General features: G+C 35.7%; 1 protein-coding gene across 2 annotated transcripts in view; it reads right to left on the minus strand.

Annotated features, from left to right (window-relative positions):
* Positions 1 to 4,241: 4,241 nt before the first annotated feature.
* Positions 4,242 to 25,440, minus strand: part of ECT2 (epithelial cell transforming 2) — a 52,101-nt gene continuing 30,902 nt past the window's right edge. For both annotated transcript variants that reach the window (XM_070403630.1, XM_070403629.1), the window contains 7 exons: positions 24,408 to 24,486; positions 24,123 to 24,242; positions 20,067 to 20,205; positions 18,758 to 18,912; positions 11,307 to 11,414; positions 9,784 to 9,930; positions 4,242 to 5,400 (listed from right to left, as the gene is read on the minus strand). In XM_070403630.1, the coding sequence (XP_070259731.1) occupies positions 5,311 to 5,400; positions 9,784 to 9,930; positions 11,307 to 11,414; positions 18,758 to 18,912; positions 20,067 to 20,205; positions 24,123 to 24,242; positions 24,408 to 24,486 (838 nt within the window). In that variant the 3' untranslated portion in view covers positions 4,242 to 5,310. The remainder of the gene's footprint in view (positions 5,401 to 9,783; positions 9,931 to 11,306; positions 11,415 to 18,757; positions 18,913 to 20,066; positions 20,206 to 24,122; positions 24,243 to 24,407; positions 24,487 to 25,440) is intronic.

The following is a 25,440-nucleotide window of genomic DNA, read 5'->3' on the forward strand; positions in this document are numbered from 1 at the left end:
CTAATTTACAGCTTTCCTTTAGATACTGGAACAATTCCAAGTTTTTGAGTACCTGTTATCTCTCAGGTTCTGTGCCAGAAATTGACAACCTAGCTTAACAGATAAATTAACCCCCCCCCCCAAAAGTAACAGAATATTAATTCTATGGTGAAGGTAAACATAGGGTACTGCTGGAACATGTATGAGGGGAACTAACCTGGCCTGAGAAAGTTAAGCAAAAATGGAGAAGGTCATTCGAGGGAGGGGATACAGCATACACAAGAGCCAGAATAAGGGTAAATTGTAAAGTTCTCATCACACACGAAAAATTTTGTAACTACACGTGGTGATGGATGGTATATGTGATCATTTGTCAAATATATATAAATATTGACTATTATGTTGTATGCCTAAGACAAATGTAAATTATATCTCAAAAATAATAAATAAGAAAAAAGGTACTAAGTGGAAATGCAGTGAATTTAGAAATAAATTTAGGAACAATTATTTTAAATAGTGTCACCCTGGCTGGTGTGGATCGGTGGTTGGGCATCAACCCATGAACCAGGTCAGGGTTCAATTCCGGGTCAGGGCACATGTCCAGGTTTTGGCTTGATCCCCAGTAGGAAGTGTACAGGAGGCAGCTGATTGATGTTCCACTCTCACATGGATGTTACTCTCTCTCCCTCTTCCTCTCTCTAAAAAATCAATAGGTGTTATCATCCAGGAAAAATAAGTCTCTACAGTCATTCAAGATTCATGCCCTTTAATAAGAGTTTGTAATTACATAGGCCTGTACCTTTCTCATTAAATTTATTCCAAAGGATTTTATAAACTTGTCACTATTATAAGGAAAAATTTTAATGTGTTGCTTCAAATGCAAACTGGATATAGCCAACTTGGAGAAAAGCTTTTAGTTTTTGTATATCTATCATATAACCAGCCAAATACTTAACTATTGTGGTGAGTTACATTGCTTTTGTATGATTAAAGCAACCTTGCATTCCACAGATAAACTCTACTTCATAATGATGCATAATCTTTTTTATACAATGTGAACCCACTTTGCTTAGAATAGTAGCAATTTTAGAATAGTTCCACGATAGTTTTGAATGAGGTTAGACTACCATTTTCCTTTCCTGTTCTATCTTTGTTTTGATATCAAGGTCATGTTAAACTAATTAAGAAATGGAAAGTGTTTGCTCTTCAATGTGTTTCTTGAATTTTGAAAGTTGTTCATATTATGTCCAGATGTAGATCATACCTAACATTGTTTATTTGCTCTATCTCTCCCTCAACCTTGAGATATTAATGTTATGGGCTTCTCAAAGAACTGAATAAAACAATGAATTACTATGAGCTGTATAAATATCACAGGTTTAGTAACAGAATGCTGCCAACAGCACATAAGTAACCGTGTACCCCTTCCTCATTTTTTAGCCATGGAGGTTATATACGTTGGTTTTTAGGAATGTTATACTTTCTTGCTTTTCTTTGAATGTTTGCCAGTGTACTCTCTAACCTTACACAATAGTGTCACTTTACCAATTTTTAAATCTTATCTAAGTGAAATCATATAGTTGTTATTCTTTTCTATCTACTTCCTTACATTCGATAATTATCCAGGTCACTGCAAGTTCATTAGTTCATTCCATGCATGACCAAAACACTATATATCAATCTAATATAAATTTCTGATTTTTCAGTTTCAGGTTATTACGTGTTGTACAGCTAAGAACATTCTTATACATGGATCCTTGTATTCATATGTCTACATTTCTCTGGAATAAATATCTAAGATTTAAACTGTTGGGTTTTAAGGTATGCATATCTTAAAACCTCATTGGTTAATTCCCAAGTGTTTTGAAAATGGTTACACAATTCAGACTCCTACAAGCAATGGAAGAGACTTCTGCTTTCCATCTGGGCCAAGCCAATATGGTGCATGTGCAATGAATGGTATCTTATTTGTACTTTCTTATTATGTATAAAAACATTTCTTAATAAGCTTTAAAAATCCATTTGGATTTTCATTTGTGAAATGCCTGTTTTTCTATAGGGATGTTTGATTATTCTGACTGTTTGGTTCTTTTTGCATTCTGTATATAAGTCCTTGTCAGTTACGTGTTAACATATATAAGCAGTCTTTTCCAACCTGACAATTACAATACTCTCCTATATTATCTAGTGAAGTCTATATTTTTACCTTTCAGATTTAGGTCTATAATCCCCTTGGGACTCATTTTTGCATAGAGTGTCAAAAAGAGAGATTAGTTTATTTTTTAAAATAAAGATATCCATTTTTCTCAAAACCATTTACTGAGTAGACTCTTTTCCCACTGTTTTAAGTTTCACTTTTACCTATTAGTGGGTTTTTGATTGTGATCTATTATTGTGTTCAGTATACCAAGAGCTCTAACATCTCACTGCCTTCATTTCTACACTTTATAATTAACCATGTTTCTGATAGAGCAAGTCCTCGTACTTCAACTGATTGGTTATTCTTAACCCTTTGTATTTCTGTATTAATTTTGGGAACAATTTATCATGGTATACACACATAAAACCTGTATTTTGATCAGCTTTGTTTGAATCTATAGTTCAATTTGGGCAAAACTGCTATTTTTCAATATTGAAGTATCCAATCCATGACTATGATAAAGCATCTCCATTAAGGTGTAAATATAACTCTATAGTCTTCTCTGTAAAATCTTGTACAACTTCTATTTGATTATTAAATACTTCAATAATTTTTATGCTATTGTAACAAGTAATTTAAAAAATATATATTTTCAACATGTTTGTGGCTGGTGTCAAGAAATACAATCTATACTAATAAAAGAGTAATATGCTAATTAGACCGGACATCTTCCAGATGACCTTCTGAATATTCTTTCTGACAAAGCCAGGCATGGGTGAAGCTGCCCGCGGTCCTGGGCACCTGCAGCTGCAGCCAGCCCAGGTGAAGCCGGCCCAGGTCCCAGGTGCCTGCGGCTGGCCAGAGGAGGGAAGCATGGGTCCCGGGTGCGGGGCTGAGGCAGAGGTTAACCACTGGGGTGATCAGGCCAGCAGGGGAGCAGTTAGGGGCAATCAGGCAGAGGTGGTTAGGGGCGATCAGGCAGGCAGAGGTGGTTAGGGGCGATCAGGCAGGTGAGTGGTTAGGAGCCAGCGGTCCCAGATTGGCAGAGGGATGTCCAGCTGCCAGTTTAGGACCGATCTTCGTGGGACCGGTCCTAAACCGGCAGTCAGACACCCCCCAAGGGATGCCGGATTGGAGAGGGTGCAGCTCGGGCTGAGGGACCCCCCTCCCGTGCGTGAATTTCATGCACCGGGCCTCTAGTCCTGTATAATAAAAGCCTAATATGCTAAGTGTCTGGTTGTCCGTTCAACCAAAGGGTAATATACTAATGATATGCTAGGGCCACTCCACCGCTCACTATGACATGCACTGACCACCAGGGGGCAGACACTTGACTGGTTGACCATTCGCTATGACATGCACTGACCACCAGGGGGCAGACTTTCCGACTGGTAGGTTAGCTTGCTGCTGGGGTCTGGCCAATCAGGAATGAGCAAGACAGACTGGACATGCCCTGGAGCCCTCCCATGGTCCCTCCCTGGCTGGCCAACCTCCCATGTGTTCCCGGCCCCAATCGTGCACTGGTGGGGTCCTTCGGCCAGGCCTGCGCCCTCTTGCAATCCGGAAGCCCTTGGGGAATGTTGAAGAGCTGGTTTCAGCCCAATCCCACAGGCCAGGCTGAGGGACCCCCTGGTGCACGAATTTGTGCACTGGGCCTCTAGTTGATAATATTTGTATACTGATTTTTGTATCAGACTTTAACCTCATTACTTATCTGTGTACATCCAATGTGTTTCTAATGTCATGCCTTATGCCATTTCCTCTCACTTGAAACCCCCCATTTTTTGGAGGGACTCACAGTTCCATTCCCAATAAAATGATAAAAGTGGTGTAATTTCTACCAGAAAAATGCCTATGTGCACATAAACACAATTTTATATAACTATCATAGAATCCACTATTCCCATTCTGCAAAGTGGAGTCCAAATTAAAAATTAAAACACAAAATACACTCGGGTCTTAAGTATTTATTTACAAAGTTCTTACTAATACAACTGCTTTTAAAATATAGCAATAAAGTGGTACATACATAGTATAGAAAAATCTATATAGTCAGTTAAACTATTAAGAACATAACCAAGAACTGTTAAATGACAATTAAATGTTTGTAGTAACCCCTAAACAGGTAGGAAAAATGAGTTTGTTCATAAGAACTTGATTATTTTGTATTGCTGACTATAAAACAAAAAAAAACTATTGTGAAAAAAAATATCAAGGCTTGAAAAATATTTTACAACACAAATAAATGTATTTCAATTTTACATTTTATATGGGACAACAATAAAAAGTTGAGCATACACATATCCATGTAATATTTTACAGTAGATTAAGAAAACTAATGCCAGTTTTAGAGTTATTTCATAAAGAGTATAAACAATCTTTACTACAATTTCCCCATGGTCATCCTTCAAAAACCCCACACACCATCAAATTAAATCAAGATTTGCTAGTGGCTAAAAATCACCATAAATATAGGCTCTGAAGCAGCTACAAGTATACACCCATATCATGTTAGTGCAAAATATACATTGTTTTTTTAATCTTTCTGTTCTTATCTCAATTTGTAAAAGTATTTTGAAACAATCTCCTTTAACAGTTATTCTTTTTAATAAGGGCAAATCTTTTTAAATCCACACGCTAGATCTTAAAGACACTTGAGAATAAATTAAACTGCAAAAGGAGCAGTTAACTACTTCAAACAGCACATGTGAAACAAGACTCCACTATTTAATCAGTTATCTATTCAGGTTTTTACTATAACTAAGTACTGTGATATCACCTAATTTCTGCACAAATTGAGATACACAAATATATACTTCCGAAATTCATTCATGGGCACTATACAAAGAAATCCACAGCAATATTTGGCATCCACCAATGAAATTTATTTACTGTATGTGTCAGGTTGCAGCACTACTGGTATCATGAATAACTTAAGATATTGGTCTTCAAATGAAGGATTCAGGCAAAAAGAAAAATTACATCAGAATCAATATAATCTTTTAATAAATTAACTTGAAAAATGTAAGAGGTTAACCTTACTCTTTCAAGAAGAAAACCAACTGGCATAGTTTAGTGTTATCCATCTTCTTTCCGGCTTTCACCAAGTGCTAATGACAAGTACCACATAAGTCAGTTCCTTATTTGTGTATGAGGTGTTAAGTTTCTATAAATTAAGATTTTTTTAAGCTTCATATCAAATGAGTTGTTGATCTACTTAAAGTATGACTTCTCCTTTCAAAGAAGGAAGGAAGGGTGGCCAGGGAAGGCGATGGGATACCCTGTAAAGATAAGACAAATGTTTTATATTTAAACTTTTTCTTTTTAAAAGTTATAACATACAGTTATGCATCATGCATATCATTTTTACATTTCACAAAATACCATAACAATTTAAAGACATCTAAAAATCCTAAACTCTTTAAATAACAAAAGAATTTAAAACTGGAGGGGAGGAAATTTCAGCATTCTGAAAACAAAACAAATGGATTCACTAGTTAACTACATATCAACTCACTAGAATAGATATTGGCTTACTGCTAGTAGTGGTACTTAACTTCTACAAGATACTAATGACTCAGTGTTTCAGGTTATTAAAAAAATTACAAATTAGTAAACAAGTTTTGAGGTAAAAAGATACAACCTTGTGGTTTCTTCTTAACTTAACCATAAAGCAAAATTAAAAGAGATGATCTTATGAGAAATAAATTTTCTAAATTTGAAATTCATATACTCCCAAAGAGGTTTTGGATTATGTATACAACCCATATGTATGTATGTATGTATGTTTGTGATTTTGCTCCATATAAAAACTGAGCCCTAGCTGGTTTGGCTCAGTAGACAGAGCGTAGACCTACTGACTGAAGGGTCCTGGGTCTGATTCTGGTCAAGGGCACATGCCTGGGTTGTGGGCTCAATCCCTGGTAGGGGGCACGCAGGAGGCAGCCAATCGATGATTCTCTCTTATCATTGTTGTTTCTATCTCTCTCTCCCTCTCCCTTCCTCTCTGAAATAAAAAAATATATATTTTAAAAATAAAATAAATTGAGCAAAACAGCAGCACTTCTGTTAATAGAGATTATTCAGTTACTAAGCTGTCTAAACTTGTTGCAGAGGTCAAAACTAAATTTTTCATAAGAGCTTTTAACAATAACAAATAAGCATACACAAGAATGCAAAAAAAACCAACAATGAGTATAAATCAAAATGAATTACAAAGAAAGTTAGTGTTTTATTTTAGCATATATGAAAGGCTATGTGTAAGTAGCCAACAATGTTCTCACCTACAATGGAGCAAAATGAAGTGTTTAAAGAGCTGTATTGATCAAGTATCACCATTCAAGTGATAACAAAGCAATGATTTAAGTAGAAAGTAAAAAAATTTCCTCAAATAAAATTTTTATGATTTGCTATATTAAAAGCATAAATTTTGTAAAATGCCATAAATCTAAGATTAAGAATCAGATTTGGAATATGAATCCACTTTACATGGCAATTATTATTAGTCTTTAAAATGTCCACTTTCATAAATAAGAAAATTTCTAATAGTATTGATTTTTTTCTGAACTTGAGCATAATTACCTTGAAAAATATTTTTATGTGCCAATCTGCAGTAAAGCAGTTATAAAATTGTGAATTCAAAAGTCCCCACCCATCTAATAGGTAATTCAGTGAAGAAAGAATACTTCCTTTTTTCACAAATACAAATTTCAAATAGCTAATAAGCTCACATTAAACTTGAGGCTTGTTTCCATTACTGGTTGGCATATCTCTTAATTCTTCACAAATACCAAAGATGACTTGGATAGAACTTTTTTTGAAATTTGAAAAATCAATATTTTCTTTCAGTGTCTCTGAGAAACTAACTCGTGAGGCAGAATGACGTATAGATGGAAACCAGGAGTTTTGAGAGCGCCCAACAGTAGAGTGTGAGCACTGAGCATAGACATGCTTAGTAAATCCAATTGTACTGCTTGTGGAAACTGAATGGATAATCTGTTAGAACAGAAATAAGCAATGGAGAAAAAGACATGAATGTCTGAAAGATATTTTAGGTACTTCTTATTTATATTGTCTACATAAAAGTGACAAAATCACAAATAATACAAATTAACTTACTAAAAAGTTTCTAAAAAATCCAGTTACTTTCATTTGAAAAGCAGTGTTTATAATAGTTATTATTGGAAATAAACAAGGGACAGTTCTTTGGCCTTCAGAAAGCTTATAATCTATTTTAATAAAGAAATGCTTACTGTTTTTTGTCAATTTTAATATATTTTTCATTTCATTTAATATATTAATCAAATTTCTATTCATGTTTATATTATCAGCTAAGTATTGGAAGTTTAACCTTGATCAAATACCATTATAAACATGCTCTGCCCTGGCTGGGTGGCTTGGTTGTTTGGAGTACCCTTCTGCCCACCAAAAAGTTGTGGGTTTGATACCCAGTCAGGGCACATAACCTAGGTTGTGGATTTGTTCCCCAGTTGGGGCATGGGCATGGGGGACGTACAGGAGGCAACCCATCGATGTTTCTCTTTCACATCAGTGTTTTTCCCTATCTCTAAAATCAATAAAAACATATCCTCAGGTGAGAATTAGAGGATTTAAAAAAAAAATCCGTATAAACATGCTGAGTCAGCTGTAACTCTTTGATGTATTAACTAAAGACCTAACTAGCTTTTTTTTTTTTAATTTACTTGAGGGTATTACAGATGTGCTCCATTATTCCCCATTGCCCACCCCACCTGCTTCCTGTTCCAACCCAGGCCTTCACACATGGATGTCTGTGTCCATGGACTATGCATATCTATATATATAAAAGCCCAACGACTGGAACGGCGGAACGACCAGTGGCTATGACGCACACTGCACTGCGGCAGCCAGCCTGATCTGGGCCCCGACCGGCACCCAACACTCCAATCAGGGGCAGGGCCGGCTGCCCATGGCCCCACCCCAGCTGGCCCCTCCCAAAACCCCTCCCCCCAGCTGACCCCGCCCCCGATCAGGGGCAGGGCTGGCAGGCCTGGCAGGCCAACCACCCACGGCCCCCCCCCCCACACCAGCCCGATGGGCCCCCATCGGGATGGGCCAGCCTGACCCCACCTGTGCACGAATTTGTGCACCGGGTCTCTAGCATATGTATATAAGTTCTTTGGTCATTCTCTGCCTGCCACCCCCAACGCCCCTTCCCTCTGAGATCCCTCAGTCTATGCCAGGGGTGGGCAAAGTTTTTGACTCGACGGCCACAATGGATTCTTAAACTGGACCAGAGGGAACAAAAGCATGGATGGAGTGTTTGTGTGAACTAATATAAATTCAAAGTAAACATCATTACATAAAAGGGTACGGTCTTTTTTTTTTTAGTTTTATTCATTTCAAACGGGCCGGATCCAGCCCGAGGGCCATAGTTTGCCCACGGCTGCTCTAGGTGGATTAGCTTAGAGTTTTTTAAGGAAAGCAAGAAAGCCAGTGTGGCTGAAATAGGATTGGGGGGGTGGGGGAGGACATGCGTTAAAGGAAAGGGTGGAAGAACAGAGTATGCTGCCTTGGAGAGGTCTGGTATTCTAAGGGTGGAGGGAGATAAATGAGGAACTGGGAACAACAGGGGTTCTCTCTAGCAGCCATGGGTAGGGTGCAAGAGGACGGGGTAAAAGGAGCAAAAAAAAAAAAATACTAGAGCACACACTGTGCCAGGGACTGATCAAAGCACTTTGCATAAATTAACTTATTCAGTCCTTACAACTGCTACGTTAGATTCATTTTACAGAAAGTGAAATTGAAACAGAGATCTTTAATAATGTATCAAAAGCCATAGAGCTAGTAAACAGCAGAGTTGGGATTTGATCACATGAGTTCTAGAGTTCATGCTCTTAGCTACTACTCAAAATGCTCTCACTATATAATCACATCATATAGGTATATGTGTATGTGTTTGTGTACTTAGTCCTTACAATAACACCATAAAGTACTATTATTAATCTCTTTTCCCTCATCTGCAAAAATGGGGATAAGAGAACAAGAAATTTGCTAAAGGACACATAACTGAATAACCAGCACTTGCTTTTTTTAACCTTAGAAGGTTAGGTGAATAATTTTATAATCATACATCACTCATATATTTAGTGACAGTAATAAATGTTAGAAATGTCCTTAATATTTATTGTCTAATACTTCAGACACCATTGGGAATTTGTATTTTTCAGAACACATTTAAAAATATACATATGAATTCAGAACACATATCATCCTTTGAAGTCTACAGTTTCAGAAATAATATTCTACTCATCACAGAAACAGTAAAAGGAAAAAAACTCAGTCTCTGTTATATTGCTGGGACCAATGTGTATAAACAGAACCATTGCTATTTATGTTAGTAAAGTGAGAGGCCAGACTGAAACATGCTTTTTTCTTTAGAGACTTTAGAGCATATCTCAATCTGAATAAAATTTCATATCAAATAAACTACATATTAAGTATGTCTCTATTTCTAGTTCATTAAAGTGATGTTTTCTCAGTTATCTTTACCTAACAAAAGATGTTAGAAGTTAAGTATAAAAAAAAATGGAGATATTAGATTTCCATCTTTCACATTAGCAAATTCCATACCAACTTCCATAAGTGTGAATACGTCATTAGACCATAAAACCAAAGTCACTTACTGCTAATGATGATGTGCTAGACATACGACTCATTACATGCTTGTCACTGCTGAGGGGACTTCTTCCCTCCACTGAACTTTGGGATGTCATAAGAGCCCTTCGTAGAACTCTTCTTGGAGTTTTGGAGAAAGAGAATGCTCTTGTAACCTAGAATTTTAAGAAGTTACAATTAAGCCTTAAAAAAGTTTAATATAACTGATCAGAACAAATATACATAAATAAAGCCAAATACACATGAAAAGTTTTTGTACAAATAGTATTATCATAGCTTTAGAATCTCTTTGGACAAAACACTGAGAAAATGTAGTACAGTAATAGTCCTCACTCAACATTGTGGTCCTCGATATGTTCTGTGACTTCAAGGGAAATGACATATAATAAAACCAATTTTATCACAGGCTAATTGATATAAACAAGAGTTAATTTCCTATAGCATTCTCATCAACATTATAATGAAACAACGCTGAACATTATTTAAAGACCTGCTGTATACTCGCATTCTTAGAGCACGACAGTCAAATGGAAGAAAAAAAGTGCAAGGATAAACCTGGCATGGGAGAGAAGAAACGTGGCTTTTTTGTGTCTGATTTCACTAAAATTTAGTTGTGAGATCTTTTTTTTTTTTTTTTTTTTTTTTTTTTTTTTTTATATTTTATTGATTTTTTACAGAGAGGAAGGGAGAGAGATAGAGAGTTAGAAACATCGATGAGAGAGAAACATCGACCAGCCGCCTCCCGCACATCTCCCACTGGGGATGTGCCCGCAACCCAGGCACATGCCCTTGACCGGAATCGAACCTGGGACCCTTGAGTCCGCAGGCCGACGCTCTATCCACTGAGCCAAACCGGTTTCGGCTAGTTGTGAGATCTTTAACCCAAAGCCATTTGAACCTCAATTTCCTTTTTGAAAAAGTGAAGGAGTTAATTTGACTCACCATTTAACATATTTACCATATATCAAACATGCTGATCTTGGGAGATATAAAGATGATTAAATAAAGTACAAAGCTTCCCTTCAAAAGCAAAAACTTGTAAATCTAGCAGTAGACTATGGCTGCAAATTTCATCTAGACTATTAATATACTTGTTTTTCTACTTCTAAAAGGCCCAATATTCTTATGTAATCCTCAATAAGGTAAGCAGGGAAGTTATATCCAGCATTACAAGATTGAAACATACTGTGTTCAGGATCTCTGTTGTGTGCCCTTTGCTGAACAATATCTGAGGTGATATTTAAGATGAACGCACACAAACCTACATCTACAACACCATCAGAACACTTCTACTGAAGTAGAGTTCATAGAAGTATCGCTATAAAAAGAATATGAAGGTAACAGGTTATAATTACTGTACCAAAGAATTCACTAAACTAAAACTATTATCTCTGTGGACCATTTCCTAAGCCCTCAAACCAACTTTGTTTTATAGACTATCTTTACACTGGTGTTTCTGGCAATATTATTTTAATGTAGTCTAAAAAATACTTTTTGGAGATATGTTAAATAATAATGCCAGGGGACTCACCCTTTTTGAAGTCTTTTTTATTGCTCTAGATGCCCTACTCAATGTACTGTCCATATCTTTTGTATTTACTTCAAAGGTTTCTGGATCAGCAGTGTAAATAAGATTTTCCTGTTCAAAAAATAAACATTTTTATTATTTTAAAATAAAATTTTAAAAATACACAACTGCTTTTAAAAATCAAACCTTTAAGCACTTATCTTCATATGGGAGTATACTATATAAAAGAAGCTACTCAAGATTTTTGACATGCCTGACATAATTTCTATTATAAAATGTATTAATTTTAAGGATTGTGGAAAATAAGCACTCAGTAAATAAAAAATCCATTGCAAGGACAATGGAGACCAAAGCAACTGGAAATCCTATATAATAAAAGGCTAATATGCAAAGTGATCGAACCGTGGAATGACCGGTCGCTATGACGCACACTGACCATCAGGGGGCAGACACTCAATGCCGGAGCTGCCCCCTGGTGGTCATTGCGCTCCCACAGGGGGAGCGCTGCTCAGCCAGAAGCCGGGCTCATGGCTGGTGAACACAGCGGCGGTGGCGCTGGCCTCTCCCACCTCCGCAGCAGCGTTAGCGTTAAGGATGTCCGACTGATGGCTTAGGCCCACTCCCCATGGGCCTAAGCCATCAGTCGGACATCCCTCGAGGGCTCTCAGACTGTGAGAGGGCGCAGGCCAGGCTGAGGGACCTCCCACCCTCGCAAGTGCACAAATTTTATGCACCGGGTCTCTAGTGTGTGTGTGTGTGTGTGTGTGTGTGTGTGTGTAATTTTACTAACAACCCTAAAACTAGTAAGTTAGAAATTTAGCATAATTTATATGCTTAAGAATAATGTCTGCTACAAAATCAGTATCACAAAAATTAATTTAATTAGAAAAACCAAATCCACCCTGCCTTCTCTATCAGAAAAAAGACCCTCTCTTTTCCACTTGATCTACTTGTTAAATGACTCAGTTGCTTATCTAATCGCATTCAGGTAACTGAGTACTTATAATTATCAGTAACTTTTAAAAACAGTATTATAATTTTTTTCTGAGTTTTTTTTTTTAAACCACATCATTATAAAATGTTTGGGGGAGAATTTTTAAATAAAATTACCTATAAACTCTATTAACCATTTACTATTTATATTTTGGTATATTCCTTACAGATATTTTCCTACATGCATAAAATACTTTATTGTGACAAAATTGGAATCATAGTTTTCTTTAAATACCTCATTTGTTCCTTATAAGGCTATTCCAAGATTTATACTAAAATTTTCTAAATGTATACCAAATCTTGCCGGAAAGGGGGCAGGGATCTTCTTTATTTCCTACTTTCTAGTTGGTTATTGCTGGCAAAGATGAAAACTATTGATATGTATGCATTTATATTTATTTGGCTACTTAACTCTAAGTGCTAGTAGTTTTCAATTGGTTCTTGTCAATTATATAGACCAGGGGTCCTCAAACTACGGCCCGCAGGTCACATGCAAATACAAATATTGTATTTGTTCCCGTTTTGTTTTTTTACTTCAAAATAAGGTATGTGCAGTGTGCATAGGAATTTGTTCATAGTGTTTTTTTTTAAACTATAGTCTGGCCCTCCAACGGTCTGAGGGACAGTGAACTGGCCCTGTTGTTTGAGGACCCCTGATATAGACAATCATGTGAAAAATAATTCTCAATAGTTAACACCTCTTGCCAACCCATGAGGAACAAAGCAGTCAGGACTATGATTTAAGCTCTGGCTAACTCTGAGTCTCTCAACATCCCCACTCACATACTCCTTTGAGGTTTTGCATTATTAAGATTTCCTACATCTCACAGGAGACGGGATCACATTTCCTAAAATGCTGTACATATGGCACCATAAACTAAGCAAAGCTTTAACTTTAGTTTTATGAACTTAATTTTGTTTTCATTTCATTCAATTTTTAAGTTTAATTTCATTTCAATTTGAATTTCATCCAGTGAATAATATATTGAAAATCTATCTCATATTGGGTTTATATGGTCCTAGACATAGACACAAATTCAGAAAATGTTTTGACACAGACAATTTTGACATTTTTCTTCCATTATGTCTCATTTTAAAACTACAAGGTAATGTATCAATCATCACTCTGAAGTGGTCAACTTGTGACATTTTTTTAAAACTGAGAGCTGAAAAATCCAATCAAATTGTCAAAAAGCATTTGGAAATAATAAGAGAATTAATTTAATAAAAATGATGGGTTACAAAATTAACATCCACACATCAAAGATTTACCCACATAGAAAAACAACAAAAACAGCTAAACTCACTCACTTATGATAGTATCTAGTATCATTGTGTCCCCTCCTTTAGTGTGTGCCACAGGGATTTCCTCAAACTTTGTAATCATGTTTATAGCTTAGAGGATCTGATTTGGTCAATTTAAAATGATACCAATAATAGGCATTTATATTAACAACTTACTATGTATGGCTAATAACCAGCAGAATAATAATTTTAAATAGAAATTATATTAACTCCAGTATAAATATTATTGGCTCAGAAGCACAAACTCTTCTTGTATATGTTATATCTTCAATCTATTTCTCATGTAGTTAGAAATTCTAGTTCTACAATATTGAATATTATTGAATATTGAATGAATACTGCTACTATAAATAATTAGTGATAAAAGTACTAAGTGTTAGCATAAGACATTTAATTATCAAGTTACTTCTAAACTATTCAAATTGGGGGAGGGGGAGTGTAACATTGCTTAAATTCATTTGTTACTAGAAATATACTTTTCACATTAGAGGTTAAAAACCTGTAATGGCTTCAGCAAAGCCACCATCTGACTTCAGGTGATATATAAGCCTTAAGAGTATAGTGTGGACAACGAAATTAAAGGTTACATGTTGGCAAGAGACTGAAAAGCATAGTACCTAAGTATTCTGAGAAAAAAATTTTCAACAAATTAAAACAACCTTTAAATTTGGAATAACAGAATACGGGACATAATATCCATGAGCAGAAAAATTATGGAGAGTTTTAACCAAGAATAAGGATACCTGGAATCTAATGTTAACTTTATGCTCTTAGCCTTAGTTTTCACATGTAAAATAATGATATTAGATTAAATGTTCTTTCAGCCTGAAAATTTTAATTCTTTTTTTTAATTTAAATTCTTTACTGTTCAAAGTATTATATAAGTTTCCTTGAAAATTTTAATTAAGTCATTTACAAATGGGTATGACAAATGAAATTAGTCTAGAATAAAATAGTTATACTTATTTTACTCTTAATTATTTAAGCCAGAATTATTTAGGGCACCAATAGATACATAATAAATAGGACAGAAATTATTGATTTAAAGAATCAGATATTTTTATCTCTTACATCTTTTGTATATATATATATAAATACACACACACACACACACACACACATAAATAAACACACACACACAAGCAAATATTTAAAAATACTTTCTCTTCAGCATGGCAAATGTTCTCAAATGATAAGACACTGACTCAGGACTTTTAAAAAATTTACTCTCTGCAGTATTTTAAATGTGAGACAGATCTCAACTGAAGTCAATATGTGAATTTACAGACATATTTCTTAGTAACAAAATGTGACAACTTGAAAAACATTCACTTTAAAACAGTATAAATCAGGACATAGCTAAATGTTTGCTGCCATCTTGTGGCTAATTTTACTTTATGAAATTTGTTTCATTAGTTGTTTATATTCAAACTAGAGACCGGGTGCACAAAATTTGAGGGGGGGAGGGAGGGGCGGCGCGTATCCCTCAGCCTGGCCTGCATCCTCTTGCAATCCAGGACCCCTCAGAGGATGTTGGGCCTAAACCAGCAGTCAGACATCCCTCTCGCAATCTGGGACGCTGCATGCACCAGTGACCATACTTTTCATACAGGTGAAAGGCATCTTGCTATTGTGTGGGCAGCTACATTTTTTTTACCCTGATTATAAAAAGTAGTACATAACATGATCCTTCTGAGGCAGTAGTACCATTTTCCCCATCTTATGGGAGGAAAAACTGAAGCAGGAGAAGTTAAGTAATTAGCTTTGTCACAGAGTTGTAAGTGTCAGAATCAGGGCTGATAAAATGTGTAAGCCAGAGTTCATGCATGTCATCTCTGCATCATCCTGTTTTTTCAGTGTTAGAGTAGCCTTGTCAGGTTTTAATTTTTAAATCTAAGAGACTGTTCCCCTAGGCCTGGCTGGCGATCAGGGCCATCTGTGGGGCAACCGATAAGCGGGGCGATCAGGAGGGGCCCCCACTGGCACCTGTCCTGGCTGGCAGCCTGGCACTGCCAGCTGGCCGGCCCTGACTCCCGATCACCACCACTGGTCGTCTGCCTCCTGGTAGTCAGTGCGTGTCATAGCAACTGGTCATTCTGCCGTTCAGTTGATTTGCATATTAGGGCTTTATTACATAAAACTAGAAGCCTGGTGCATGGATTTGTGCACCGGTGTGGTCCCTTGGCCTGGCCTGTGCCCTCTCGCAATCTGGGACCCCTCAGAAGATGTCAGATAGCCAGTTTCAGACTGATCCTTGCAGGCCTGATCCAGACAGGAGGGAGCCCAATCATGTGAGTTGAGCATCTGTCCCCTGGTGGTCAGTGTGTGTCAAAGTGACCGATCGACTGGTCATTTGGTCGCTTAGGCTTTTATATATACTAGAGGCCTGGTGCACGAAATTCATGCATGGGTAGGGTTCCTAGGCCTGTCAGTGATCAGGACCAAACAGGGCCTTCCGGCTGCCAGCCGGGGCCTTCTTTTGTTCCATGCCGCCCCCTGGTGATCAGCACATGTCATAACAAGCAATCAAACTCCTGCTCACCTGGTTGAAGTCCCGAGGGGACATTTTGCATATTAGCCTTTTATATATATATACTAGAGGTCCAGTGCACGAAATCAGTGCATGTGGGGAAGGGGGGAAAACCTCAGCCTGGCCTGCATCCTCTTGCAGTCCAGGAGCCCTCGGGGGATGTCCGACTGACGGCTTAGGCCCGCTCCCCATGGGACATCCTTAAGGCTGTCAGTCGGACATCCTTAACACTGCCATGGAGGCGAGAGAGGCTCTCACCACCGCTGCTGCTCAGCCGTGAGCCCGGCTTCTGGCTGAGTGGCGCTCCCCCTGTGGGAGCGCACTGACCACCAGGGGGGCACTCCTGCATTGAGCGTCTGCCCCTTGGTGGTCAGTGTGCATCATAGCAACCAGTTGCTCTGCCATTCGGTCGATTTGCTTATTATTTGCTTATTAGCCTTTTATTATATAGGATCGATAGATAGATTCTAGAATTATTAGCTATCTTGTAGCTAGTAATTCAATAGATTGTATTTTTTAAAAAATTTTCCATTAACTGTTTATCCTTCAGTTTTATAGTTATAAATTCAAAAAGGACTGCTTAAGTCATCTACTCTGACATCTTGATAAATGAAGGAGTAATTTCTAAAATAGGCAATCACTATAATGCAAGGATCTGTTTTGTATATGAATACCTAGACCAATGAAAAAAAATTCTTCCATATAATGAGCAATGTTGTAAGCTCTATAACAAAAACTGTCTCCATCAGTTTTCTAGCCAACATTTTGTTTTATGCATTAACATTGCATTACTTCTATAAACCATTTTGCAGAACAAACATCCTTTATTTACAACATATTTTTGACCTACAGAAATGTTCAAAAGCAAAAAAAAAAGGTCTATTTACTGTTCTAAACATTTAGGTAGGACATTCTAGCCATGTATTATCTACTTTATAAACCACAATAATTATACCTCAATATCTTTCATAAGAAGACTTAACTATGATAAAATAAGCATTTTACTGTCATAGGAATGTCCAAGCAATGTGAGTTACAGTACTATTGTACTGAAAAGGGTCATCTATCAATACATTATCTTCTTATCATTTGTATGTGTCTTATCATTTGAGAACATATGCCATGTTGAAGAGAATGTATTTTTAAATATATATACAAAAGATGCAAAAGACCAAAAAAATCTGATTTTTTTGAAACAGTAGTTTCTGTCTTTCTAATATATATTCATTGGTGCCCTAAATAATTGTAGCTTAAATAATTAAGAGCAAAATAAGTATAACTATTTTATTATAGACTAATTTCATTTGTCATACCCATTTGTAAATGACTTAAGAATTAAAATTTTCAGGCTGAAAGAACATTTAATCTAATATCATTATTTTACATGTAAAAACTAAGGCCAAGAGCATAAAGCTAACATTAGATTCCAGGTATCCTTATTCTTGTAACTCTCCATAGTTTTTCTCCTTGTGGATATGATGTCCCATATTCTGTTATTTCAAATTTAAAGGTTAAAGTTTTAATTTGTGGAAAATTTTTTTCTCAGAATACTTAGGTGTGTATTTTTGGTCTCTTGACAACTTGTAACCTTTAATTGTGTTGTCCATACTCTTAAGGCTCATATATCACCTGAGGTCAGATGGTAGCTTTGCTGAAGCCATTACATTTCTAATCTCCAATATGAAAAATATAATTCTACTAACAAATGAATTTTTTAATAAACTTATGTTATTTGTGCAAAAATGATAATCTATATCTACAGCATGTCTCACCACTAATGATAAAGAAAGTAAATTATCTTTTATAGGACCTATCTTTTACCCAAGAGCTACTATGGGCTTCCTGAATTCTGATAGTCGTTTAACTTTGATAATTTGAATTTCTCATGTATCTTCACATTAATCTATATCAGTGGTTCTCAACCTTCCTAATGCCGCGACCCTTTAACACAGTTCCTCATGTTGTTGTGACCCCCAATTTCATTGTTACAAATTGAACATAATTAAAGCATAGTGATTAATAACAAAAACAATATGTAATTATATATGTGTTTTCCAATGGTCTTAGGCGACCCCTGTGAAAGGGGTTGTTCGACCCCCAAAGGGGTCGCAACCCACAGGTTGAGAACCGCTGATCTATATAGTATAAAAATAATTATATATTCTATATGTATATATTCACAATTCACATTTGATTTTAAGAAGCTGGACTGAGAAAACTGGATTGGCTACTCTCCTGATAGGAAACGCAACTGGCTTTATCTCATTATTGCTTGCAGTTAGTTGAGGGAACAGCAGAACAGAATACCCTCTATTTTACAAACAGCCAGGCCTAAGGGCTTCCATGAAAATCACAGGGTACAAGTCCCAAAAGCCTCACCCAATCAGAGTCAGAGGAGCTATAAGGTTAAAAGGGCCTTTCCATAAACTAGCAACTGAGTGTTTCATGTGTCTATATTTTTAAAATATCTTTTCCAAAACAATTTATTAAACCAGCTTTCCTCAATACACACAAAACTGAAACTCTCTTATATTCACAATTAGCAATTAACAATTAGAAATGCATAGGTTTAGCTTGAATGCACTGCCATGGAGTTTTAACTCTTCATAATAGATTAAGAACTTACAGCATCTGCTTTACAAATGGTGTTGGCTACATGTCGACAGAGCATCTTGAGCCAGTTCTCTTTTGGAAGTTCCTCTGATGTCATCTGGAAACTGAGCAGCACGTTTGCCTGCTCTGTTGGTGGCCTCACGAGCAAGGCAAAAGCATTATGGCAATCTAGGGTCCCAGAATTATAAACAATGTTATTCTTGGAAAATGATAGATTTATGCAAGTTTAGTTACCTCAGATCTACAACATTCCAATGAAATGAATGATCTCTTCTCCACCCTTCCCACCCCCTCTAGTTCTAATTGGACAAAGAGTATCACCATTTTACATTGAAACATTAGAGAGAACTGTTAACAGCAAGTACCATATGAAGAACCAAAAATAAGTTGACATTATATAAACAGTATTTTCCATGACATTTAATATTTTATATGCTGGAGTTTTAAACAATTAGAATGTATCATTACTTAGTATCCTAGAATTTGAGTTTTAAAATGAAATGGCATTGTAAGAATAATTTATAAACTCAACCTATTTAAATCAAGTTTAAAGAAACATAATTTTCAAATATTAAAATTGTTACAGAATGTTTTGTGACCAAGATGCAGAACCTATTTTAAACAATGAAGTCTTCCACTATTATAATCCAAAAATATGGAAATGATTTAAAATAAATGTACTACATAACCCATAATTCAAATTCGACAATAGAATAAAGATAGCAATGTAAGTTACTATTCAAATGTTCTTTAATTGTTACTTAGGGTGCATTAAAACTCATGCACATCAACTCATGCACATCATTCCTTTCATCATGAGAGGATGGGATCAGTAATGGTACCAGCTTACACTGTAAAAACTATGCCTAACACCCAAAATATGACCAATAAAGACATATCACTAGTGCCAGTTAAACAGATGATACTATTTTGAGTAGGTATAAACTTTTGGCAATTTCAGGCGTTCAGAGAAACCTCCCTAACACTATCAAAGTTGAGGGAGAAAGCTTCCCTTAATACACATTTAACTCCATGCCAAGACTACCACAGTTAGTTAGGGTGCATTTACTCATGCACATCATTCCTGGTCATCTCCTAACTGTACCCTTAACAATGCAGCCAGTGGCAACAAGGAAAGTATAAGATGCAGAGCACAGGTGATTTATTTTGGATTCTGAAGAAATAAAATGTTTTGGTGTGGGAATAGGCTGGGTTAGGGTACAGAGCACTTTCAGGTGAAAAAAATATAAGGAAGTGAAACAAATCTGCAGTAGTGAGTGTGAACTATTTTTATTTAGCAATAGTTTATCCAATAAGCATACCTTCTGTCTCTCTTATGTCCAGCACTTTCTTAATTTGAGAAAGAGGCATTAGATGAATATGCTTAAGAGAAGCTGGGGGTCGGGTCTGGCCATGAGGACTCCTAAAAGTGCCAATAACTTTGTGGCGTTTCCTTGCTATCTGATTATAGAAAAATAAAAGTCATTATAAGTAATATGAATAAAAACAAAGACAAAATACTTAAAAATAAAATGCACCAATCACATAAATCTATATGCAGTTCATCTATTAGTCATTCCAGAATTACTATGGGATAAGAAACTATGTAAAAAAATCATACATGTACTTGTGTAACGGGTATGCTCATGTTTATATGATAAGAGTTCAAAGGACAGGAAACCAGGCCAAGGGACAGGATCTACGCAAAAAATCCTTGAGGTGTGAAAAAACTTAGAAGCATTGTGAAAACTAATAGGATCAAAGAACTGAGGAATTTTCTTGAGTTCAGGAAGGAAAATAGTTACTCTGGGACCTCTATATTGGGCACAAAAGATAACTGATAATCAGTTTAAGAGCAGAATTCACAATTATCTCAGATCCTGAGAATAAAGGAGTAAATAACACAGAAATGGTTCTGCCTCTCGTATTTTCATAACATCGAGAAAGGGGACAGTTAAAAGGCAACTAAACAATAAATTAAAAAAATGGTACAAATTATAAACTCAAAGTGCTATGTTAAGATATAACTTTACCTAAACTGGGGATTCCTGCAAAAGGAAGAGATAAGTAAAATAACACTGGAAAAACCAGGGGCAAAATCAGAAAGGACCCTGTGATTCACGATGCATTTGAGTTCTGTGAATTTTATAAGGTCTTCAAATTTATTGTTGCCGAAACCGGTTTGGCTCAGTGGATAGAGCGTCGGCCTGCGGACTGAAAGGTCCCAGGTTCAATTCCAGTCAAGGGCATGTACCTGGGTTGTGGGCACATCCCCAGTAGGAGATGTGCAGGAGGCAGCTGGTCGATGTTTCTCTCTCATCGATGTTTCTGACTCTCTATCTCTCTCCCTTCCTCTCTGTAAAAAATCAATAAAATATATTTAAAAATAAATAAATAAATAAATTTATTGTTTTCATTTCCACAAAAGCCTGGTATGTTATTTAGCTTTTTTAAAAGAACATCTCCTTTGAGGTAATAATCATCAACTGAAAGACATCCACACAAAATGTCTTAGATTAGGTTACTTAATGAATTGAGATTAACCGGTCACCCTCATGAATATGACAAAGTATGGCTGAAAAGTATATCTACTTAAGTGTTGGCTAATTAGAAAAGATCAAAAGGCAGTCAGTACATATTCATATTGAAGCAAAACTATGACTCAGATCTATATTAAATATTAAAAGTTAATTTACATTAATGTAGTGAAAATAAGCAATAAAAACTTAAATATTTTCACTAATATTTAAATATACATTAAATTAACTTGGTTAAGCAGAATAAATACAATTTTAAGGTTTTTTTAAAAAGGAAAAGCAATGACAAGTGTTAATACTTTTTGTTGTTGTTGATCATCACCAGAGGATATTTTTCCATTGATTTTTAGAGAGAGTGGAAGGGAGGGGGAGAGACAGAGAGAGAGAAACATCGATACAAATCAATTGGTTGCCTCCCACGTATGCCCCAACTGAGGGGATTGAGCCTGCAACCGAGGTATGTACCCTTGACAGGAATCGAACCCAGGACCCTTCAGACGAGGGTCCACGCTCTATCCACTGAGCCAAACTACCTAGTATTAATATTAATATTAAAGACACATATGCTAGTACATCAAGGTAAAAAACTCAAAACAAATAAAATATAAAAAGAAAAGTATATTCTTAAATACTAAATTAGTTTAACTTCAGTAAAACATCACCTGCCATATTTAAAAGAAGTCAATATAGATTTTATCTATTTTAATAGTTTCTAACTTTCATCTTACTCTTCATTCCAAATTTGCTAAGAGGTTTGGTTATTTATTTGTGATTTTGGTTTTTCAATTTATTAATTTTAGAGGGGGCGGGGAAGAAGGCAGAGAGAGGAGGGAGGGAGGAAGAGAGGGAAACATTGATTTGTTGTTTCAGTTATTCATTCATTCATTGGTTGATTCTTGTATGTGTCCTGACGGGGGATGGGGGAAGTCAAACCACAACCTTGGCATATTGGGATGACAATTTAACCACAGAGCTATCTGGCCAGAACTGGTTTTTTTTTCAGACAAACAAGCTAAAGAATGAGAGTTTAGGATTATAAATCTTTAAGTCCAAATTTAATGTTAGAAATAGTATTGTTCCAATTACTATGATTCTGAAACAGGAAAACTAAGAGAGAGTAGAACAAAAAGTCACTGGTGAATGAAATGAGAGGCCAGGGTATTACATAACTGACTGGAAGCTACAGGGAATGACAAATGGCAAGAATTAAAGTGGAAGGTGAGTCAATGAGCCAGTTATAGAATACTTCAAGGAATTTGAAGGGGATGTAAGATTAAAAAAAAATTAAAGTTAACTACAACTCTCTTGGGATTAAGGGGATAAAACTCAGAATGGATTAGCTGGGAAGTAAAGATAACCTAACCAATAAGATGAATGGAGCCAGTAGACCAAGGACTTCAACAGGAAAATCCTAAAAAAAACCTTAATAGTACCTAACAGAGAAGAACTGAGCAACTATGGACAGACAGTAAAAATCCATGATAATGCCTACTGAGGTAAAATATGATTTATCTGCCTCATGAATTTTTATTATAACTTTCTCAGTTCTGGGCATGGTCAATTATGTATAGTATTTTCAGTGTTGTTACTTTGTATTTTCTAACATTCCTGAAAAAATGAAAATATTATTTTTCACTAATCTCACAACAACAAAACTCTGCATTTAACACAGTGAACTTTTGGTGACTGGGTATGACTTATTCTCTAAGAGTCCCCTGTGTTTTATAATAATATACATAAAACAAGAGCACAACTCTAGAGGACATGTAGAAAAGGAAAAAAGAAAGAGGTATAGACTTTTTTTTTTTTTAAGGAAACCCATCAAATTACTTTAATGAAAGCAACAGGTAGATACCAAATAACAGAAATGTCAAATTAGTCTTCTGGTGAATCCGGTGAATTAATATCTATTTTATCAAAATGAATAGCTTTATGTCCTGAGATGAAGGAAAATATACTCCTTTATATCCCACATAGGCTATTTTAATGTTTGAAAGTACACTATTAACAGAATGAAAGAAAAGAGTTGAAAAAGCAGCCCTAGCTGTTTTGGCTCAGTGGCTAGAGCGTCAGCCTGCAGACTGAAGGGTCCTGGGTTCAATTCCAGTCAAGGGCACATGCTGGGGTTGTGGGCTCAACCCCCAGTAGGAGGCATGCAGGAGGCAGCTGGTCAATGATTCACTCTCATGATTGATGTTTTTCTCTCTCTCTCTCCCTCTCCCTTCCTCTCTGAAATCAATAAAAATGTTAAAAAAATAAAATAAAAAGGAAAAGCACACAAATATAATTCAGTTTGTCTGTAGGAATAATATGGGAGGAAAAAATTAAACTTAGATGAGAAAATTAAACTTTAGAATCAATGCATACCATCTGATATACTGACCACTCATTTAATCCTGATGACTTAAGGAAGAATCAGGAAATCATAATTCATGATATTACACAATTTAACTCTTTCAACAAAATACTGATTTCTTTACTTAAATTTCAAAGTAAAATCATAGCTATGTCATAAATCTCTTATACATATACACGGAAATAAGAAGTTCCTAAAATTCTTTTGACTTAAGCATTTACTTGCATGGAAATAAACTAAATTTTCATTCTGATTTAATTTGAAGTCATGAAAATTTATCATATTTCTTAATATTAGGTCTTCTTCGAAAAGCATTCCATTAATAAAGAGTATTAAATCAACAATTGGTCTCAATTAAAAAAGTGTGATTATTTAAGTTTAGCTACTTTAAACTTACCTATAATACTTTAATCAAAGCTTGGTTTTAAACACTCAAGGAAGTCATATAAACCAGCAGTATTATATTATATTAAGTACAACTTTACCTCCAGGCAGTCATTGAAGAGAAAGAGGGTTACTTGTTCTCCTCTGTCACAGGGGTGCTCACCTAGAGAAATTGTTTCAACTCGTTGGATTAAGCTTCGGTGAGAAGATAAAAGATTAGCCTGTGTAGATTGAAAATATTAATAGATCATTTGGGAGCAAAGAATTTTTTTAAGTTATAATTTAAAAGAAAGTGGTGCCAAGATTCTATTTACATTAAAAATTGCAGAATCTAAAATAACAAGAAAGAGAAAATAAATTTACAATTATCAAAGATGAATACTTACTGGGCATCCATCTACTTCATAAACAACATCAAAAATCTGCTTTTGCGCTTCGGTTTTTCTCTTATCCTCATTAATATGCCTGAAAAATTAATAAGGTTATTTTTAAAACTTTAAAAGCTTAGTGGAACTTAGCTGGTCCCTGGTTAAAAAAACAAAAACAATGACCCGACCAGCATGGCTCAGTGGTTGTGCATCAACCTATGAACGAGGAGGTCACGGTTCGATTCCCAGTCAGGGAACATGCCCAAGGTTGCAGGCTAGAACCCCGTGTGGGGAGTACAGGAGGCAGCCGATCAATGATTCTCTCTCATCATTAATGTTTCTATCTCTCTCTCCCTCTCCCTTCTTCTCTAAAATCAATAAAAATATATATATATTTTAAAAACTCAAAATAAGAAAATTCAAATTTTAAAAAAGCAGACAAAAGATTTGAACATACATATCACAAAGAAGATAATATGAATGGCAAATAAGCACATGAAAAAAATGCTACCACCATTTGGTATTAGGGAAAATGCAAGTCGAACCTACAATAAGATATTTCACTACACATCTATTTGAATTTCACAAAATAAAATGACTACTCATACTGAGCGTTGGTAAAAACATCGAGCCACTGGTGTTCAATATACACTGTTGATGGGAATGCAAAATAATACAACCACTTTGGATACAGTTGGGTGAATTTTTTAAAAACTTTTATGACCTAGCCATTCCTACTAGGTATTTTTTATCCAGAAGAAATGAAAGTATATGTCCATATAAAAATTTATTCACGGATGTTTATAGCAGCTTTGTTATACACAGACACTGAAAACAATCAAAATATCCACCAACACATGAATTGATAAATGTGGTATACCCATTCAACAGAAAACAATAAAAGGGAATGAACTATTGATATAAGCAGCAATAAGGACTAATCTAAAAATAATTATGCTGAGTAAAAAAAAAGCCTGACAAAAATATAATATGCAATTTGATTCTAAGAAAATGCAAATTATACAAAATTAAAAAAACTTTATATTAAACA

The sequence above is a fragment of the Myotis yumanensis genome, unplaced genomic scaffold (assembly GCF_028538775.1).
Source record: "Myotis yumanensis isolate MYYU_CA2020_CCGP unplaced genomic scaffold, mMyoYum1.0.hap1 SCAF_2, whole genome shotgun sequence".
Taxonomy (NCBI): Eukaryota; Metazoa; Chordata; class Mammalia; order Chiroptera; family Vespertilionidae; genus Myotis; species Myotis yumanensis.